The 17,598-nt window shown below is 55.9% G+C and overlaps 1 protein-coding gene across 1 annotated transcript in view; it reads right to left on the reverse strand.

Moving 5' to 3' along the window:
- Positions 1 to 17,598, reverse strand: part of IQCA1L (IQ motif containing with AAA domain 1 like) — a 64,472-nt gene that overhangs the window by 4,702 nt on the left and 42,172 nt on the right. Inside the window, exons 11-17 of the mRNA XM_038391548.2 lie at positions 17,180 to 17,272; positions 16,878 to 16,930; positions 4,111 to 4,193; positions 3,634 to 3,741; positions 2,980 to 3,179; positions 2,689 to 2,775; positions 883 to 1,060 (exon numbers count right to left, since the gene is read on the reverse strand). Of these exons, the coding sequence (XP_038247476.1) occupies positions 883 to 1,060; positions 2,689 to 2,775; positions 2,980 to 3,179; positions 3,634 to 3,741; positions 4,111 to 4,193; positions 16,878 to 16,930; positions 17,180 to 17,272 (802 nt within the window). The remainder of the gene's footprint in view (positions 1 to 882; positions 1,061 to 2,688; positions 2,776 to 2,979; positions 3,180 to 3,633; positions 3,742 to 4,110; positions 4,194 to 16,877; positions 16,931 to 17,179; positions 17,273 to 17,598) is intronic.

The raw sequence follows: 17,598 nt of genomic DNA on the forward strand, positions 1-17,598 counted from the left end.
CATCCCAGCTGTGGATGTTCTCCAGAGATTTGATTTGAACCTGCAGTTTATTCCATCACTGCTACAAGCCTGAACTAAGAACTTTGCCATTACTGTATCTAATTGATTCTGTTTAACCAATTTTAGCTCTCATCTGTATTTCTTTTTATGAATAACCTTCAGATTTTAGATTCTAAAGGATTGGCAACAGTGTGATTTGTGGGTAAGATCTGACTTGTGTATTGACCTGGGTCTGAGGCTTGGTCCTTTGGGATCGGGAGAACCTTTTTTCTTTTACTGGGGTACTGGTTTTCGAAACCATCCGTCCCCATAACAAGTGGCACTGGTGGTGATACAAGGGAACTGGAGTATCTGAGGGAATTGTTTGTGTGACTTATGGTTAGCCTATGGGATAAAACCAAAGTCCTCTCTGTCTGGCTGGTTTGGTGCTTTAGGAGTGAAGAACCCCCAGCTTTGGGCTGTGACTGCCCTGCTCTAAGCAATTTGTCCTGAACTGATACTCTCAGTTGTGTCCCACCAAAGGCCGCATGGTTACAGAGGGATGGAGACCAGGAGGGGAAGGTTAGGCTCAGAGAGAGGAAAGAGCCTACTAGTTTGTTGCTGGTCAGGCCGGTATGAGGCCAAGCCATGTAAATAGTCTGTCAATAGTGGGAAACTGATAGTGGGAAATGGACAGTAAATAAAGAGCACGGGCGTTGCACCAGCTTGGACTGTCCCTGAGTCTTTAAGGTGCAGGGTCAAGGGGCCAAATCCAACGGGGCGTGGCGTGCACCCTGTTACAGTCCCCCAAAGCACTGGTGAAAGGGGAAGGAACCAGCCAGTCATCAGCACCAGTTGGCTGAGTTTACAACCAGCTCTGCCTGGGCCAGGCCCCTCCCTCACCGTAGCGGGATGCATAGTCAGGCCGGGGGAGGAGGAGGACCCGCTCGTAGGCTTTGCACAGCATCTTCACATTGGCTGCATAGGGCTTATCCGATGTGCCGATCAGCAGCACCCGATCCTCTGGCTTCAGCAGCTTCAGGGCTTTGAGTAAATCCCTCTTCAGTCGCTTGGGGTCAGCCTGCGAGGCAGCAAAGGGCAGAGTCGTGGGGGTCAGGTTGAGCCTGTGTGCAGTGGGGGGAGAGTTACGGGGGGTCCAGTCAAGCCCTGGGCAGTGGGGGGAGAGTTACGGGGGTCAGGTCGAGCCCATGGGCAGATGGGCAGAGTTACTGGGGTCAGGTCGAGCCCACGGGTAGGTGGGGAGAGTTACTGGGGTCAGATCGAGCCCACGGGTGGGTGGGCAGAGTTACTGGGGTCAGGTCGAGCCCACGGGCGGGTGGGCAGAGTTACTGGGGTCAGGTCGAGCCCACGGGCGGATGGGCAGAGTTACTGGGGTCAGGTCGAGCCCATGGGTGGGTGGGCAGAGTTACTGGGGTAGGTCGAGCTCCGGACAGGGAGAAGTCAGTCACTGGGGTCAAGTCAAGCCCATGGGCGAGGGGGCAAAGTTATGGGATTCAGGTCGAGCCCACAGGTGGGGTGCAGAGTCACTGGGGTCAGGGTCACTGGGGTTAGATCGAACGCATGAGCCAGGGTCCCTGGGGTCAGGGCGAGCCCGCAGGCAGTGGCGGGGTCACTGGGACCAGAGCGAGGGGTCTGGCACAGGTTAGGGTACAGCTGTTCCTGCCCCTGCCCCTCTGGCATGAACTGGGGAATGTCTGTACAAGTCATGAATTCTGGCTAATGCTGCGAGGTGTATTCTGAAAACCAGCTGTATCATGAGTGCCTATATGACAGTGGGGCCAGCACTGCTGACCGGTCTCATAGTGGGTACACACATGAAAGATACCAGGGGGTTCTTTAGATTTAACAACCCTACTCAGGGGCAAACACCCGAAAACAATAGGTCAGTGAAAACCAGTTTCGCTGACTCTTGGAATGGGAGAGGGAAAGGCAGGAGCAGTGGGAACTCACCCCAAAGACAGAACAAAGGATGCCAGGGGGTTTAAGTATCGAGGCACATGAACAGAGGGGGGCCAGACAAGAGGAAGTAGGAGAGACCAAGGTCACCCACCATGTAGCAGCCTTACAGGGCAGGGGTCCTGTGCTCACTTTCCTGAGCCCACATGGTCCCAAAGACTGCACAACCAATGGGATGCTGACACCCATCCAAAGAACGCCCTGGAATGGTGAGGAAACTGAGGCAGGGACATGGGGGTAGAGTGTGTTGTTTTGTACTCTCCTGTGCTTTACATGGTTATGTCAAAGAGTATTAATGTGTTCCCCTCTATGTGTAAGGTGTTAGTGAGTTCACTGCTTAACAGCTGCTGCGTGCCCCTAGAGCATTAAACAGAAACCAGAAGCTTCGCACATCAGGGCAGAGCTCTGGGAAAGGGTGTGTTTGAGTACAGGGGAGTCCAAAGGGTCAGCGCTGCACTCAGCTGTGCTCGATGGCTTCCCAGTGGCTTCCAACACTCCTGAGAGGGGGCCAGACAGAAGGCCTGTGCCCTGAGACTGTGACTAGAGACCCAAGGATTGCGGCAGTGGCTGGACCATACAGGCTCCGGGACCCAGAGCAGCAGAGGCTTGGACTACCCTGCCAGAGGTCCTACTGTGTGGCCAGGAGGAGATGCTAGGTAGGATCTATGACATCCTCCCCACTCCTGGTAACATGACCCCCCCCACGCCAGCAGCCCCCGCCCCAGCTCTCACCTGCTTCTCCTCTTTCGGCACCTTCTTGTAAAAGGTTTTCTCTGCGTTCCCAATCCAGACCACTGACGGCTGCATCAACCTGGCCACCTAGAACACCCGAGAGGAGGTTTAGCCAGAGCCCCCAGCCACAGGGAAGGGGAGGGTAGGCCCCTGGCCTTTTGGACACCCTCCCCACAACACCATACTGCACTAGGCCCAGGTGAAAATCTGCCCCGTCCCTCCTCTGGGGTCTGAGCTCTGCCCTGCTCAGGTGGGGAATGGCCCATGTCCTGCCCTGCATTGTGCCAGTACCTTGAACACCATGTGCATCAGCATGCTGAGGCCAGCCTTCCCCGGGTACTTGCCCACCAGGTTGTCTGGGGACAGGTCAAAGAGGTTGGCGCCCGTCTCGGTGCACACAGCGTGGACCAGCATCTTCTTCCCAGTTCCAGCAGGCCCAGCAAGCAGGACGGACTTCACCAGCGGCGCTAGCTCATGCACTGTGGGGGACCCTGGGGGACAATGGGGATGGGGCAGGGAGAAGGTTTCTGCTTCACCCCAACATAGGCATCAGAGTATCCCATGGAGACACTCCCCCCCACATGAATGCCCATCCCCTACCACACAGGAAAACTGAGTCATGCCTGAACCCTATACGGGAATGCCTTCCCTCCTCCGCCCCATGGGAGTGCCAGCCCTGCCCAGCTTTCCCCCACCCCACAGAAGTGGCAGGCCTGGTCAGACCCTCCTCTCTCCGTGGGAGTGCCAAGCCCTGGCAGTGACTAGGGTGGTGCAGGGCTTTCCCACACAGCAAGTTTGTTCTTGCCAGGGGATACTGCAGGGATACTGCACCCTTATGCAGCGCACACCCCAACATCTGTTGCAGGGCAGGGTACATCCATCAAACAGCCACCCCCCCTCACCAGCCCCTCTATGTGCACCGGGATGGGGAAGCTGGTCCCTTACCCAGGCGAAGGATGGCATACAGGGCGATGTTCTGCCTGATGTCCATCACCGAGGGCGTGGGTTCAATGCCCGCCATGCGCAGGGTGGTGCCCAGGTAACAGAAATCGCCTGTCAGGGGAGGCAGGCATGAGCAACAGGGAAGAAGGGGACAGAGACAGTTCCCCACCCTCCACCCTACCAGTGGTGAGAGACACGGGCTAGGTCAGACCCCTCCCCACACACACATCCTCCCACATACAGCAGCATGCTAGTTGGAGCGAGACACCGCACCTCTCCCTTCCCCTGCCTGCATGGGGCGGGGAGAGGACTTCTGTCCCCACTCCTTCCCCTAAAGCAGCAAGCAGCTCCTGTCCCCTTTGCACTCCCACCCACAGGGTGAGGAGCCAGCCTGCACCCTCTACATAGAACTGCTGGGGCAACGAGCTGGTCCCTTCCTCCACAGGCCCATCCCCCCCCCCATGGCCCTGGCGGACTCACCCGTGTAGTCAGCCAGCTGGACGCACTGGGCCTGCTTGAGGATTCCCTGCAGCACCAGCTCCTCGTACAGAGAGTCCAGGGTCCTGGAGGGGGAGCGGGGATTAGAGGAGCCCGGTGCCTGGCTGTGCCCAGCTCCACCCACAGTCTGGGGGGCAGATTGGGTCAATATTGCCACCAGAGCCAGGGAGAGCTGCAGCAAGGTGCAGAGGCTGGGGAAGCCCCACGAGGGCCTATCCCATCTAGGTCCGGACAGCACTGTTCCGCAAGAGACAGACTAGCAGGGATCTGACAGAAGCGTGTCAGGGGAGCTGGCAGGGTTCACCCAGGAAAGGGGAGCTGTGGGGAGCAGGAACTGGGTGTGTCTGGCTCACTGGAGTGCAGGAGGGGTCAGGACACACAGGGGAGCTGGGGGTGTGTGACAAAGTGGGGGGTTTTCTTGGTTTTTCCTTGTTGTTTCCAACAGTTTGCATGCAGAGGGGATGGGACTCAGTTTCCCTGAGCATTACTGGTTTAACGAGGGGATGGGAGAGGGGGTTTGTTGGTACAGGGGACCGGCGACGGAACTTGGAACCCTAGCGACTGGTGACCTGGTGACCGGGAGGCCCAGCCCAGGAGTCACAGCTGATTTCAGCCAGTGGGAGGACAATGGGCTGCGAAGGGAGGACCCCGGTGATCTGACCAGGCAGTTCCAGCCAGAGGGGGCCAGAGGACAGAACAGGGAGAGGGGTCCCAGGTGACCCTGTTTACCTGGAGAGAAGACAATGGACAGAGGCGGGGCTTGGGGGCAGGTTATATCGGATGCCCATCTGGGAAGCAGCGGGGCTCTGGACTGGAGAGAGGGAGCAGGCAGAGCCCACCTGGATGCAGGGGAGACTGGGATGTGCTATGCTTGAGGGAGGCCAGGCCTGAGGGCGCTGAGAGTTATCTGTGCTGTGTTCTGATGCTCAATAAACCCTCCTATTTTATGCTGGCTGAGAGTTACTCCGGTCTAGAGAACAGGGTTGCATTATGCCCTCTGGGAGTGGAGGCCCCAGGAGCCCAGAGCAAGTGGACTCCCTGAGGGGGCCCACAGCGAGAGACAGGCATGCTAAGGCTCAGAGAGGTGTGGTTCCAGGAGGTGGAAGGGCTTAAACCCCGAGAGAGAGTGGACCCCCAAGAAGGGGTGTGTCACTGAAGGGGGTCACCCCATGGACTGCATGGGGCCAAGAGTGGGCACAACCTGTGAGTCCGTGACAACATGGTAACAGAGGATGGTTGGCGGATGCACCTTGTAGACGGTTGGCTGCGAGTGCAGGCACTTTGCAGTGAGTGGCTACCAGTGATAAAACGAGGGAATTGAAAGGAACCAGCATGGAAATGGCCTATAACCAGCTCTATAAGAGGGACCTGGCACATCTATGCAGGGAGAGAGGGCTGAGCATCAGGAGGCTCACTGAGGAGCAGCTGATGGCTCAGCTTGTAAAGAAAGACCAATCTGAGGATTGGGGGCTCCCAGGGTGCCAGTCTATGTAGCAGCCAGGAGTCTCTCAGACCAGACTCCCCAGTCAGCACAGGGGGACTCCAGTCAGGTTCCTCCCTGGAGGAGCTGCGGAGACTGGAGCTGGAGCTGAAAGCGAAGAAGCTGGAGCTGGAGGAGCGGAGACTGGCAGACAGAGAGAGAGAACGAGAGGACCTTGCAGAACAGTGATAGCATGAGTTGGAGTTGGAGGAGCAGTAGGCCAAGAGGGCCTGCCGGGGGGTAAATGGGGAAGGGCCCCGAGATGCCAGTGTTGTGGGGAATCTAGACACAAAACTGCTGCCCCAGTTTAAGGATGGGGGGGGATACTGATGCCTATCTCACAGCCTTTGAGAAGGCGTGTGATCTGAACCAGATTGACCCCACAGACAGGGTCCACTGTCTGACCCTCCTGCTGGATCCCAAGGCCATAGAGACATTCCCAGCCAAATGGATGATATTGAGATGGGGGACTATGACCTGTTCAAACAGGTTTTGCTGCTGAAGTTTGAGCTGACCCCCAAGGTGTACAGGAAACGATTCCAGGGTGTACGCAAGATCTCAGGTGTCACTTACAAGGAGGTCGCCAACCTGCTGGGGGAATATCTCCGCAAGTGGGGGAAGGGCGCAGGGGCCACTGCCGCAGAGGATGTGTATCATCTGGTGGGGTTGGAGCAGCTGTAGGACATCTGCCCTCCAGACCTGAAGATGGGGTTAGTGGACCAGAAGCCCAAAGATCTGCACAGTGCAGGGGCAGTGACAGATGAGTTTGTGGACAGCAGATCGGGGGCAGGAGGGAGACCCCCATCGGGGACTCAGAAGCGGAGTCACCCAGATACCTCTTAAAGGTGGGACTCCAGGAAGCTGACCCTCCTCGTGGGACTTGAGGGACCTGAAATGAAGTCACACAAATGAGGGTCATTCTTGTCAGTTGCCAGCTTGTGCAGATCAAGAAGTGACTGGTTCACATTCTTTTACTGTGGCCAAAGGAACACAAGGTGGTGCAAGGCCTGAAGATGAAGGAAATGGCAGCCAAGAAGAACCTGTGGGGTGTCAACTAGGTAGAAGCCCACCAAGAGGGGGCACCGCCGGTCCAGGGGGCTGCAGTCAATAGGGCTATGCCAGGGGGAAGGGACCACCAGGCCAGGCCAGCAGGGGAAGGTGGGGATCCAGGTGTGATGCAGCAGGGACTGAGTGGGGTGGATTGACCTAGGAATGTGGCAGGGGAATTTACTGGGACTGTCTGGATCGGTGATGAGATAGCAAGGGGTGACTTCACTGCCTGGGATGGTACCTGAGCCTGTAGACTGAGCCAGGAGGGGGGTTGGGGTGAGGTGACACCTTCTGCCCTAGAAACTGGACAAAGGCTGGAGGAGGAGCTGGGGGGAGGCTGGGGGAGTCGGCTGGAGGGGGTTTCGTTTTTGGAGTGGGCTGGGGAAGAGGAGGGAGCCCCCATAGCTGGGGACTAATCTCTCTGCCCCCCAGAAGGACCTGACTAAGGGGTCCTGTTTATGCCTGCAAGCTCTGGTCTGGACTGTGCTCCTGTCGTCTCTAATAAACCTTCTGTTCTACTGGCTGGTTGAGAGTCACGGTGAATCGCAGGAAATGGGGGTGCAGGACCCTGACTCCCCTAATCTCCATGACAACTGGTGTCAGTGGTGGGATCTACTGCACCCCATGGACGGCACTTCCTGCAGTAAGTGACTGGGGAGCAGTAAAATGAAGGGGGATTGACGGGTACCAGGCATGCTAAAGATTCAGAGAGGAGCGGTTTCAGGGGGCGGAGGAGCTACGCTTAACCCCTGGGAGTGTGTGACCAGGGAGAAGGACTGCTGCAATAATGGGGTCCCCTTGGGCACTGCGGTGAGCAGTCTCAGGGGTGGAGGAGTCTGTGGCTTGTCCCTGGGAGAGAGGTGGTGACCTGGAGAAGGGCTGGCACAGTAGGGGTTCCTCCTGGAAACCATGGGGAGCTGCAAGCACACAGGCCTGCGAGTGGCCAGCAGGAAGATGTGCCTTAAGAGCAACTGGTGGAGCTGTGCAGGCAGAGCGGGCTGCGCATTGGGTGGCTCACCAAAGAACAGCTGATTGCCCAGCCTGAGGAAAAGGATCACTCAGATGCACCGATCCCTGCTTCTGAGGGAAGCAGCCCGGCAGATGCAGCGCGGCCCTGGTGCCTGACCCGGCTGGGAGGGGTCAGACTGCTGCCAAGGGCATCCCAAGACCCCCCTACCTATGCCTAGGGGAGGAGCTGGGAGGAGCCCAGCAAATACCGAGGGCACCCTGACCCCAGCAGCCAGCAGGGGATCCTCCCGGTGGAGCTCCCCATCCCTGAAGCTGAGGTGACTGGAATGGGAGAGAGAGATAAAACTGAGAGAGCTGGAGGATCACGAAAAAGAGCCGAGGATCACGAAAGACAATGTCAGCATGAACTGGAGTTGGCGAGGCTGAGGAGCAGTGAGGCCCCGGCTGTGATGAGTGAGGAGGGACCCAGGACTGCACGGAGCTTTGATAAGTGCCTCCTGGCCCAGCATAAGGAGTGGGAGGACATAGATGACTTCCTGAATGCCTTTCAGAATGCCTGCTAGATGCACAGGGTTGACCCTGCAGACAGGCTCCAGTTTCTCACCCTCTTACTGGACCCCAAAGGTGTGGAGGTGTACAGCCGAATGAAAGGGGTGGAGGCAGGAGACTACGAACTATTCAAAAAGGCCCTGCTCCGCGAGTTTGGGCTGACTCCCGAGATGCACCGGAGAAGGTTCAGGAGTCAGCGTAAAGCCCCTGAGGGCACATATTTACAACTGGCCCTCCGGATGCAGGGATATGCCCACAAGTGGGCAGATGGGGCCCAAACTAAGGAGGACGTGCTTTGACCTATTTGTACTGGAGTAACTGTATGAACATTGCCCATCCGACCTGAGGCTATGGTTGGTGGACAAAAAGCCAGAGAACCCGCAGCATGTAGGGCAGCTGGCCGACGAGTTTGTGAACAGTCGGTCAGGGGATAGCAGGGAGGAGTCCCAAAGGAACAGGCCGGCCATGATGCAAAGAGAGAATCACCACGGGACCTCCCAAAGGGGGAACATGGAGAACCTCCTCCCAAGGGGAACATCCAGCGTCAGGACCAACCAACCCACTCGAGGGGACCAACGGAACATGAGCTGCTATCACTATGGCCAGAGAGGCCACATACGGACCCAGTGCCCCAAGCTCAAGGACAGACTGAGCAGACCGAGTCCACATAGGGTTAACTAGGTAGGGACCCAACCGGACGAGGGGCAGGCTTCCCAGGCAAGGGGGGCTGGCAGCATACCAACTGCTCAGGAGGGAGGAGCGCCCCAGACCAGCTCCTCTGGTGGGCTGGATGCTCCGGACTCAAGGTTCTCAGTTTACAGGGTGGGTGCAGGGCTGTCCCTGCGGAGCAAGTGCCTTGTTCCCCTGGAGGTGGATGGGAGGAAGGTCAATGGACACTGGGATACAGGCAATGAGGTGACGCTGGCCCGGCCCAAGGTGGTGACCCGAGATCGAGTGGTGTCCAACACCTACCTGACCCTGACAGGGGTAGGCAGGACCCCATTCAAGGTGCCCGTGGTGAGGGTACATCTGAAATAGGGGGACAAGGAGGGCCCCAAGGATGTGGGGATGCACCACCATTTTCCCACTGAGGTGTTGATGTGGGGGGACCTAGAGGACTGGCCAAGCAACCCCCGAAATGCCCTGATCATGACCCGTAGCCAGAGCTGGCGAGGGGCACTACGCCCTGACATCGGGGTGGGTACCTCACCAGAGGTGCAGGACCCTGCCCCAGTCGGGAGGGAGCGCCCAGGAACAAGGCTCAGAGAGGTTGCGGCTTCAGACCTAGCCAGCAAGAGAGAGCAGGCCCCCAACCCCTCCCCAGCCGCTGAGTTCCAGGCTGAATTGCAGACAGACCCGTCTTTGCGGAAGCTCAGGGACCTGGCCGAGCTCAGTGCGGCGCAGACCATGAGGAGAGGTTGCCAGGAGAGGTTTCTGTGGGAGAAGGGGTTCCTGTACCGAGAATGGGCTCCCCCAGAGGAAGTGGAGTCCTGTGGGATCAGGAAGCAGCTGGTGGTCCCCCAGAAGTATCACCGCAAGCTCTTGTACCTGGCCCATGACATCCCCCTCTCAGGGCACCAGGGAATCCGGTGCACCAGGCAGAGGTTGCTACAGAACTTTTACTGGCCTGGGGTCTTTACCACTGTCCGGCAGTATTGCCGATCCTGTGACCCCTGTCAGAGAGTGGGGAAGACCTGGAACAAGCAGAAAGTGGCTTTGAGATCTTTGCCATCATAGAGGAGCCTTTCCAGAAGGTGGCTATAGACATAGTGGGGCCTCTCAGCAAGACAACCCGGTCGGGGAAGAAATACATTCTGGCGGTGCTAGATTTCGCCACCCGTTACCTTGAGGCACTACCCTTAGCTTCCATTGAAGCAGACACTGTGGCAGATGCGCTCCTGACCATTTTCAGCCGAGTGGGGTTCCCCAAGGAAGTCTTGACAGACCAAGGATTCAACCTCATGTCGGCCCTGATCCAGTGTTTGTGGGAGAAATGTAGGGTCCGGCACAGCTGGGCCTCAGCCTATCACCCCAAATCCAACAGGCTGGTGGAGAGGTTCAATGGGACATTAAAGATGATGCTGAAAACCTTTATGAACCAGCACCCACAGGATTGGGACAAGTACTTACCTCACCTGCTGTTCACGTACAGGGAAGTGCACCAGGAGTCTACCAGGTTTTCACCTTTCAAACTGTTGTATGGAAGGAGGGTAAAAGGGCCCCTGGACCTGATGAGTGATGAATGGGAGGAGAAGGCCACACCCGATGGGGAATCAGTAGGGGAGTATGTCCTGATCTTCCGAGAGAGACTTGCTGAGCTCATGAGCCAGAGCCCAGAGGAAGCAGAAGGTCTGGTAGGACCGCATGGTGCGGGCCCGCGCCTACCTCACTAGGGATCAGGTGATGGAAGAAAGAAACTACAGGCCGCCTGGGAAGGCCCTTTTAAAGTTGTCAAGAAATTAAATGAGGTAAACTATGTGGTGAAGCTGTGTAACCGGGCACACCACCGCCGGGTGTACCATGTGAATATGATGAAGCCATTTATGACAGGGGGACTGTGGTGTTGGCCCTGTGTGGACATTGGGAGGAGCAGGGAGATGACCCTTTAGTAGATCTATTCCCTGAGACAGGAGCTGGCTCCCCCCTGGAAACAATTCCCCTCTCTGATTGCCTAACCCCTGCCCAGCAAGCTGAGATCAGAGGGGTGCTGCATCTGTACCAACAGCTTTCCAACAGTTTTCCAACCAGCCTGGACGCACTAATCTGACTGTCCACCAGGTGCAGACAGGATCGCACCCGCCGATAAGATGCTTCCACTTCCGAGTCACAGGGAAAACTGCTCAGGACCTGGAAGGAGAGGTCTGGAACATGTTGGCCTTGGGGGTGATCCAGCCATCTGCCAGCCCTTGGGCCTCGCAGGTGGTGCTGGTCCCCAAAAAGGATAGGTCGATCCGGTTCTGTGTGGACTATTGGAAGCTCCATGCCATCACTGTATCTGATGCCTACCCCATGCCCAAGTCTGACGAGCTCCTAGACAAACTGGCAGAAGCTCGATACCTCACCACCATGGACCTTACAAAGGGCTACTAGCAAGTGCCACTGGATGCAAATGCCTGGCTGAAATCGGCCTTTATCACCCCTCTGGGGCTCTTCGAGTTCCTGGTCCTGCCTTTCGGCCTCAAGGGAGCGCCGGCCACCTTCCAGTGCCTGGTGGATCAGCTACTCTGGGGGGATGGAGAGTTTTGCCGTGGCATATATCGATGACATAGGGATAGCTCAGTGGTTTGAGCATTGGCCTGCTAAACCCAGGGTTGTGAGTTCAATCCTTGAGGGAGTCATTTGGGATCTGGGGCAAAAATTGGGGATTGGTCCTGCTTTGAGCAGGGGATTAGATTAGATGACCTCCTGAGGTCCCTTCCAACCCTGGTATTCTATGATTCTATGACATCTGTGTCTTTAGCCAGACCTGGGAGGACTATGTGTCCCAGGTTAAACAAGTGCTAGACCGACTCCAGGAGGCTGGGCTGACCATAAAAGTGGAGAAGTGCAAGGTGGGGATGGCTGAAGTATCTTACCTGGGCCACTGGGTAGGGAGCGGCTGCCTAAAGCCAGAACCAGCCAAGGTGGAAGTGATCAGAGACTGCCCCATGCCCCAAACCAAAAAACAGGTCCAAGCCTTTATTGGGATGGCAGGGTATTATCGAAGATTTGTGCCCCACTTTAGCACCATAGTTGCCCCCCATCACTGAGCTGTGCAAGAAAGAGAACCCAGACAAGATGGTCTGGACCAAGCAGTGCCAGAGGGCTCTCTGTGTGCTGAAGGAGGCTCTAGTCAGTGCCCGGTTCTACCATTTATTCCTGTGTGCCCTGATCCCTCCTTAAAGAAGCTGAGGGCCCTTGCTGGCCCCAGCACTGCAGGATCCCATGGGGAGGACTGCCTGGAGATATTCCTGTGGGAGAAGGGATTCCTGTACTGGAAATGGGCTGGTTCGGGGCAAACTGAACTTTGGAAAGCCAGAAGGCAGTTGGTGGTTCCCCAGAGGTACCGCCACAGACTGTTGTACTTGGCCGATGATATCCCCCTTTCAGGGCATCAGGGAATCCGGCGCAACAGGCAGAGCTACTGCAGAACTTTTACTGGCCCGGGGTCTTCGACGCTGTCCAACAGTATTGCAGGCCCTGTGACTCCTGCCAGAGGGTGGGGAAGACCCGGGATAAGTGTAAAGCAGCTCTGAGACCTTTGCCCATCATAGAGGAGCCTTTCCAGAAGGTGGCTATGGACATAGTGGGGCACCTCAGCAGGGCAACTCGGTCAGGGAAGAAATACATTCTGGTGGTGGTAGATTTCGCTACATGTTACCCCGAGGAAGTGGCCTTGTCCTCTATTGAGGCAGACACCGTGGCAGACTGCTGCTGACCATTTTCAGCATAGTGGGGTTCCCCAAGGAGGTCCTTACAGACTAGGGGTCTAACTTCATGTCAATCTTCTCCAGTGCTTGTGGGAGAAGTGTGGGGTACACCTGGGCCTCAGTGTACCACCCTCAGTCCAACAGGCTGGTGGAGAGGTTCAATGGGACCCTTAAGATGATGCTGAACCTGCAGGACTGGGACAAGTATTTACCTCACCTGCTGTTTGCATACAGGGAAGTGCCCCAAGAATCCACAGGGTTTTCCCGGTTCGAGTTGCTGTATGGGAGGAGAGTGAGGGCACCCCTCGACTTGATGAGGGCTGAGTGGGAGGGGAAGGCCTCTCCCGATGGAGAATCAGTGGTGGAGCATGTCCTGACTTTCCGGGAAAAGCTCGTGGAGCTCATGGGCTGGGCCAGGTGAAACTCAGCCAGGGCGCAGAGCAGGCAGAAGGTCTGGTACAATCACTCAGCACGTGCCCGCTCCTATGCTACTGGGGATCAGGGGATGCTCCTCATCCCCGTGAGGAGGGACAAGCTGCAAGCTGCCTGGGATGGTCCCTTCAAGGTCATCAGATAGGTAAACGAGGTGAACTATGTAGTGGAACTGTCCAACCAGGCTCACGGCCACCGGGTGTATCATGTCAACATGATGAAGCCGTATTGGGACAGGGAGAAGTTGGTGTTGGCTGTGTGTGGGCAGGGGGAAGAGAAGGGAGAGGATCCCGTGGTGGGACTCCTCCCTGAGGCTGGTGCTGACCCCTCGCTGGAGTCAATTCCCCTCTCAGACCAGCTCACCCCTGCCTAGCAGGCCGAGATCAGAGCAATTCTGCCTTCATACCGGTAGCTGTTCTCTAACCGGCCTGGGCTCACTAACCTGGCTGTGCACCACGTGGAGACAGGAGCCAACCCTCCCATCTGGTGTTCCTCATTCAGGGTCACTGGGAAAACAGCCCAGGACCTGGGGAGAGAGGTCGGGGACATGCTGGCTTTAGGGGTGATACAGCCATCTTCCAGCCCCTGGGCCTCACCCGTGGTGCTGGTCCCCAGAAGGATGGGTCAATCCGGTTCAGTGTACTATTGGAAGCTCAATGCCATCACTGTATCTGATGCCCACCACATGCCTAGGATCAATGAGATCCTAGACAAGTTGGGGGTTGCCTGATACCTCACTACCATGGATCTTACCAAAGGCCACTGGCAGGTGCCTTTGGACCCAGAGGCCAGGGCGAGGTCTGCCTTCACCATCCCAATAGGGCTCTTTGAGTTCCTGGTCCTGCATTTCAGCCTCAAGGGGGCACCTGGCACCTTCCAGCACCTGGCAGACCAGTTACTAAGGGGGATCGAGGACTTTGCTCTAGTGTATATTGACGATATCTGTGTCTTTAGCCAGACCAGGGAAGAACATGTGTTACAGATGAAGAGGGTGCTGGGTTACCTCCAGGATGCAGGACTGACCATAAAAGCTGGAAAATGCAAGGTGGGGCTGGACCACAAGGTGGGGCATGGCCACCTGAAGCCAAAGCCAGCCAAAGTGGAGGCCATCAAGGACTGGCCCGCTCCCCAGACTAAGAAGCAGGTCCAGGCTTTCATTGGGATGGTGGGCTACTAGCGGAGGTTTGTGCCCCACTTTAGCTCCCTGGCAGCTCCCCTCACGGAGCTTGGTAGGAAGGGGAAGCCGGACAAGGTGGTCTGGACCAAGCAGTGCAAGAGGGCTCTCTGAGCGCTGAAGGGGGCATTTATCCAAAGCCCGGTGCTGGTAAACCCGATTTTAACAAACCCTTCCTGGTGTTCATCGATGCCTCAGACATGTGGCTGGGTGCGATGCTGATGCCAACTGATACTAAGGGGGAAAGACACCCCAGTGTATACCTGAGCAAGAAGCTGCTGCCCCGGGAGCAACACTATGTGGCTATAGAAAAGGAATGCCTGGCCATGGTGTGGACCCTTAAAAAACTGCATCTGTATCTATTTGGGCGGCGCTTCACTGTGTACGCTGACCATTTGCCCCTGACGTGGCTGCACCAAATGAAAAGCCAAGCTGCTGAGATGGAGCCTGCTCCTCCTGGGTTATGACATGGAGCTGGTCAATGTGAGGGGGGGTGCCAATGTTATAGCTGATGCTTTATCACGGGGCGGGGGGCCCTGAACTTCCCCAGGTCACTGGCTAAGTGACCCCAATCAGTTCAGACTCGGAGGGAGGAGAGATGTGACGAAGTGGGGGTTTTCTTGTTTTTTCCTTGTTTTTTCCAATGGTTTGCATGCAGAGGGGGTGGGACTCAGTTTCCCTGGGTGTTCCTGGTTTAACGAGGGGAGGGGAGAGGGAGTTTGTGGTTACAGAGGACCAGCAACGGAACATGGGACCCCAGCCCATGGTCTGGAGAATGGTTTCCCCAGCGACTGGTGACATGGTGATCTGGTGACCATGAGGCCAAGCTCAGGAGCCACAGGCAGGTCTGGCCACTGGGAGGACAATGCGCTGCGGGGAGAGGACCCTGGTGACCTGACCAGCCAGTTCCAGCCAGAGGGGCCAGAGGACGGAAGAGAGGAGAGGAGGCCCGGGTGACCCTGTTTACCTGGAGAGGAGACAACGGACAGAGGCGGGACTTGGGGAAGGTGATATCAGATGCCCAGCTGGGAAGCAGGGGGGCTCGGGGCTGGGGAGAGGGAGCAGGCAGAGCCCACCTGGATGCAGAGGAGCCTTGGATGTGTGGTGCTGAGGGAGGCCAGGCCTGAGGGCCCTGAAAGTTTCCTATGCTGTGTTCAGACGCTCAATAAAACCTCCTGTTTTATGCTGGCTGAGAATCACTCTGGTCTAGAGAACAGGGTTCCATTATTCCCTCTGGGAGTGGAGGCCCCAGGGGTCCAGAGAAAGGGCACTCACTGAGGGGGCCCACAGCGAGAGACAGGCGTGCTAAGGCTCAGAGAGGTGCAGTTCCAGGAGGTGGAAGGGCTTAACCCCTGAGAGAGAGTGGACACCCCAGAAGGGCTGTCTCACTGAAGGGGGTGTGATGGTGCACCCCATAAGGCTTTATGGAAATATGCTTATGAATGTATATATATGACATAACTGGAATATGTTTTATGCTACATATGCCATGTAACATATCTATGTAAAGCTTGTGATCTACTGAATATATTCATCCTATTTGTATGCATGTGTCATTATTGTATTTGAAGTTATGAATATTGGCTGTTTACTTGTTTAATTTTAAATAATCTTAGTAAGGCATTTGGTCAGCTTCTTTAATGAACAATGGATATTGGAAGGCCCCAAACCACATAAGAGGTCTTCCTGGAGACATTCAAGATACCATGTGGGCAATGGCTGCTGCCTGTAAAAACTGAGTTATGCATGGACATGTGACTTGCCCAGGTGACTCCAAAACTCCATCTTGGAGCTGGACTTTGTATAGGAGAGAGGAGGGGGTCTCCTCCCACAAGAGAAAGTCTATTTAAGCCCGTGGGAGACCCCTCCATTTTGTCTTTGGCTCGCTAAAGAGGTAGCCTCTCCAGCCCCAAGGATACCTGAAAGAAACTGGAACAAAGGACAGTAACTACAGAGGGTGTGAGTGATTGCTGGACCCAGACTAGAAGGAGTCTAGTCTGTAAAAGGAAGCTTACTGGAATCCCTCTGAGGGTGAGGTTTTTATCTGCATTCAGCTTTCTTACTGTATTAGACATAGATTTCTATGCGTGTTCTATTTTATTTTGCTTGGTAATTCACTTTGTTCTGTCTGTTATTACTTGGAACCACATAAATCCTACCTTCTGTATTTAATAAAATCACTTTTTACTTATTAATTAACCCAGAGTATGTATTAATACCTGGAGGGGGCAAACAGCTGTGCATACTTCTTTATCAGTGTTATAGAGGGCAAACAATTTATGAGTTTACCCTGTATAAGCTTTATACAGGGTAAAACAGATTTATTTGGGGTTTGGACCGCATTGGGAGTTGGCCATCTGAGTGTTAAAGACAGGAACACTTCCAAAGCTGCTTTCAGTTTAAGCCTACAGCTGTTAGGGGATGTGGTTCAGACCTGGGTCTGGGTTTGCAGCAGGCTAGCGGGTCTGGCTCAAACCAGGCAGGGCACTGAAGTCCCAAGCTGGAAGAGCAGGGAAAGCAGGGGCAGAAGTAGTCTTGGCACATCAGTTGGCAGCCGCAAGGGGGTTTCTGTGATCCAACCTGTCACAGGGGGTTCCCCCCAGGGATCGTATGGGGCCAAGAGTGGGCACGACCTATGAGTCCATGTCTGGGATCTCCCCCAAGGAAAGGAGGTCAGGGATGATACCTGTCCGGGGTTAAATCTTTCTCCTTTTTCCCACCTTTCTTCCCTTTCTTTTGCTGGGAAAAGAACAACAGATCTTAACCTCTAAGCAGGCTGAGAGCCCCCACCACAACCACCACGTAAGAGTCCTCTCCCCATCTCCATGTCTCCAGTGCCAGCCCCCCCCTTTGTGAGAGTCCCCCCATCTGTGGGCCGAGTAATATCACTCCATCCCCACTCGCTGGTATAGGTCCCCAGGGCTGTCCCCCAGTGAGTGCACCCCATTGCCTTTGCGGGGTCCTGGGGTACAGGACACACCCTCTGACCTTGCTGCTCTTCTTTGCCATGCGAGATTTCCCCTCATCTCGATCCACAGCCAGTTTCAGTCGCTGCAATTCCTCTCGCATCAGCTCGTCCACCTGGGGGGAGAGAGCCCTTGAGATAGCAACTGGGGCCTCCCAACAAGCCCAGGAACTCTCCACTGAACAGTTTTCTGCCCTACATGTTCCTTCCCCCCAGGCTCCCCGCTATCTCTCACTGTCTTCTGCTTGGAATGCACGGAGAACAGCGGCCGGCCATCTTCCATGACAGCAGCCTGACTTCCATCTCACTGCACACAAGGGGCATGATAGCCATCTTCACTAGAGGCAGCCTTGCAGCCCCCCACAAGGGCTAAGGGGCATGGCAGTCATCTTGGGTGACAGCAGCCTGAGGCTTCAGTCCAGCTACAATTTTAAAAACCCAC

The sequence above is a fragment of the Dermochelys coriacea genome, chromosome 2 (assembly GCF_009764565.3).
Source record: "Dermochelys coriacea isolate rDerCor1 chromosome 2, rDerCor1.pri.v4, whole genome shotgun sequence".
Classification (NCBI taxonomy): domain Eukaryota; kingdom Metazoa; phylum Chordata; order Testudines; family Dermochelyidae; genus Dermochelys; species Dermochelys coriacea.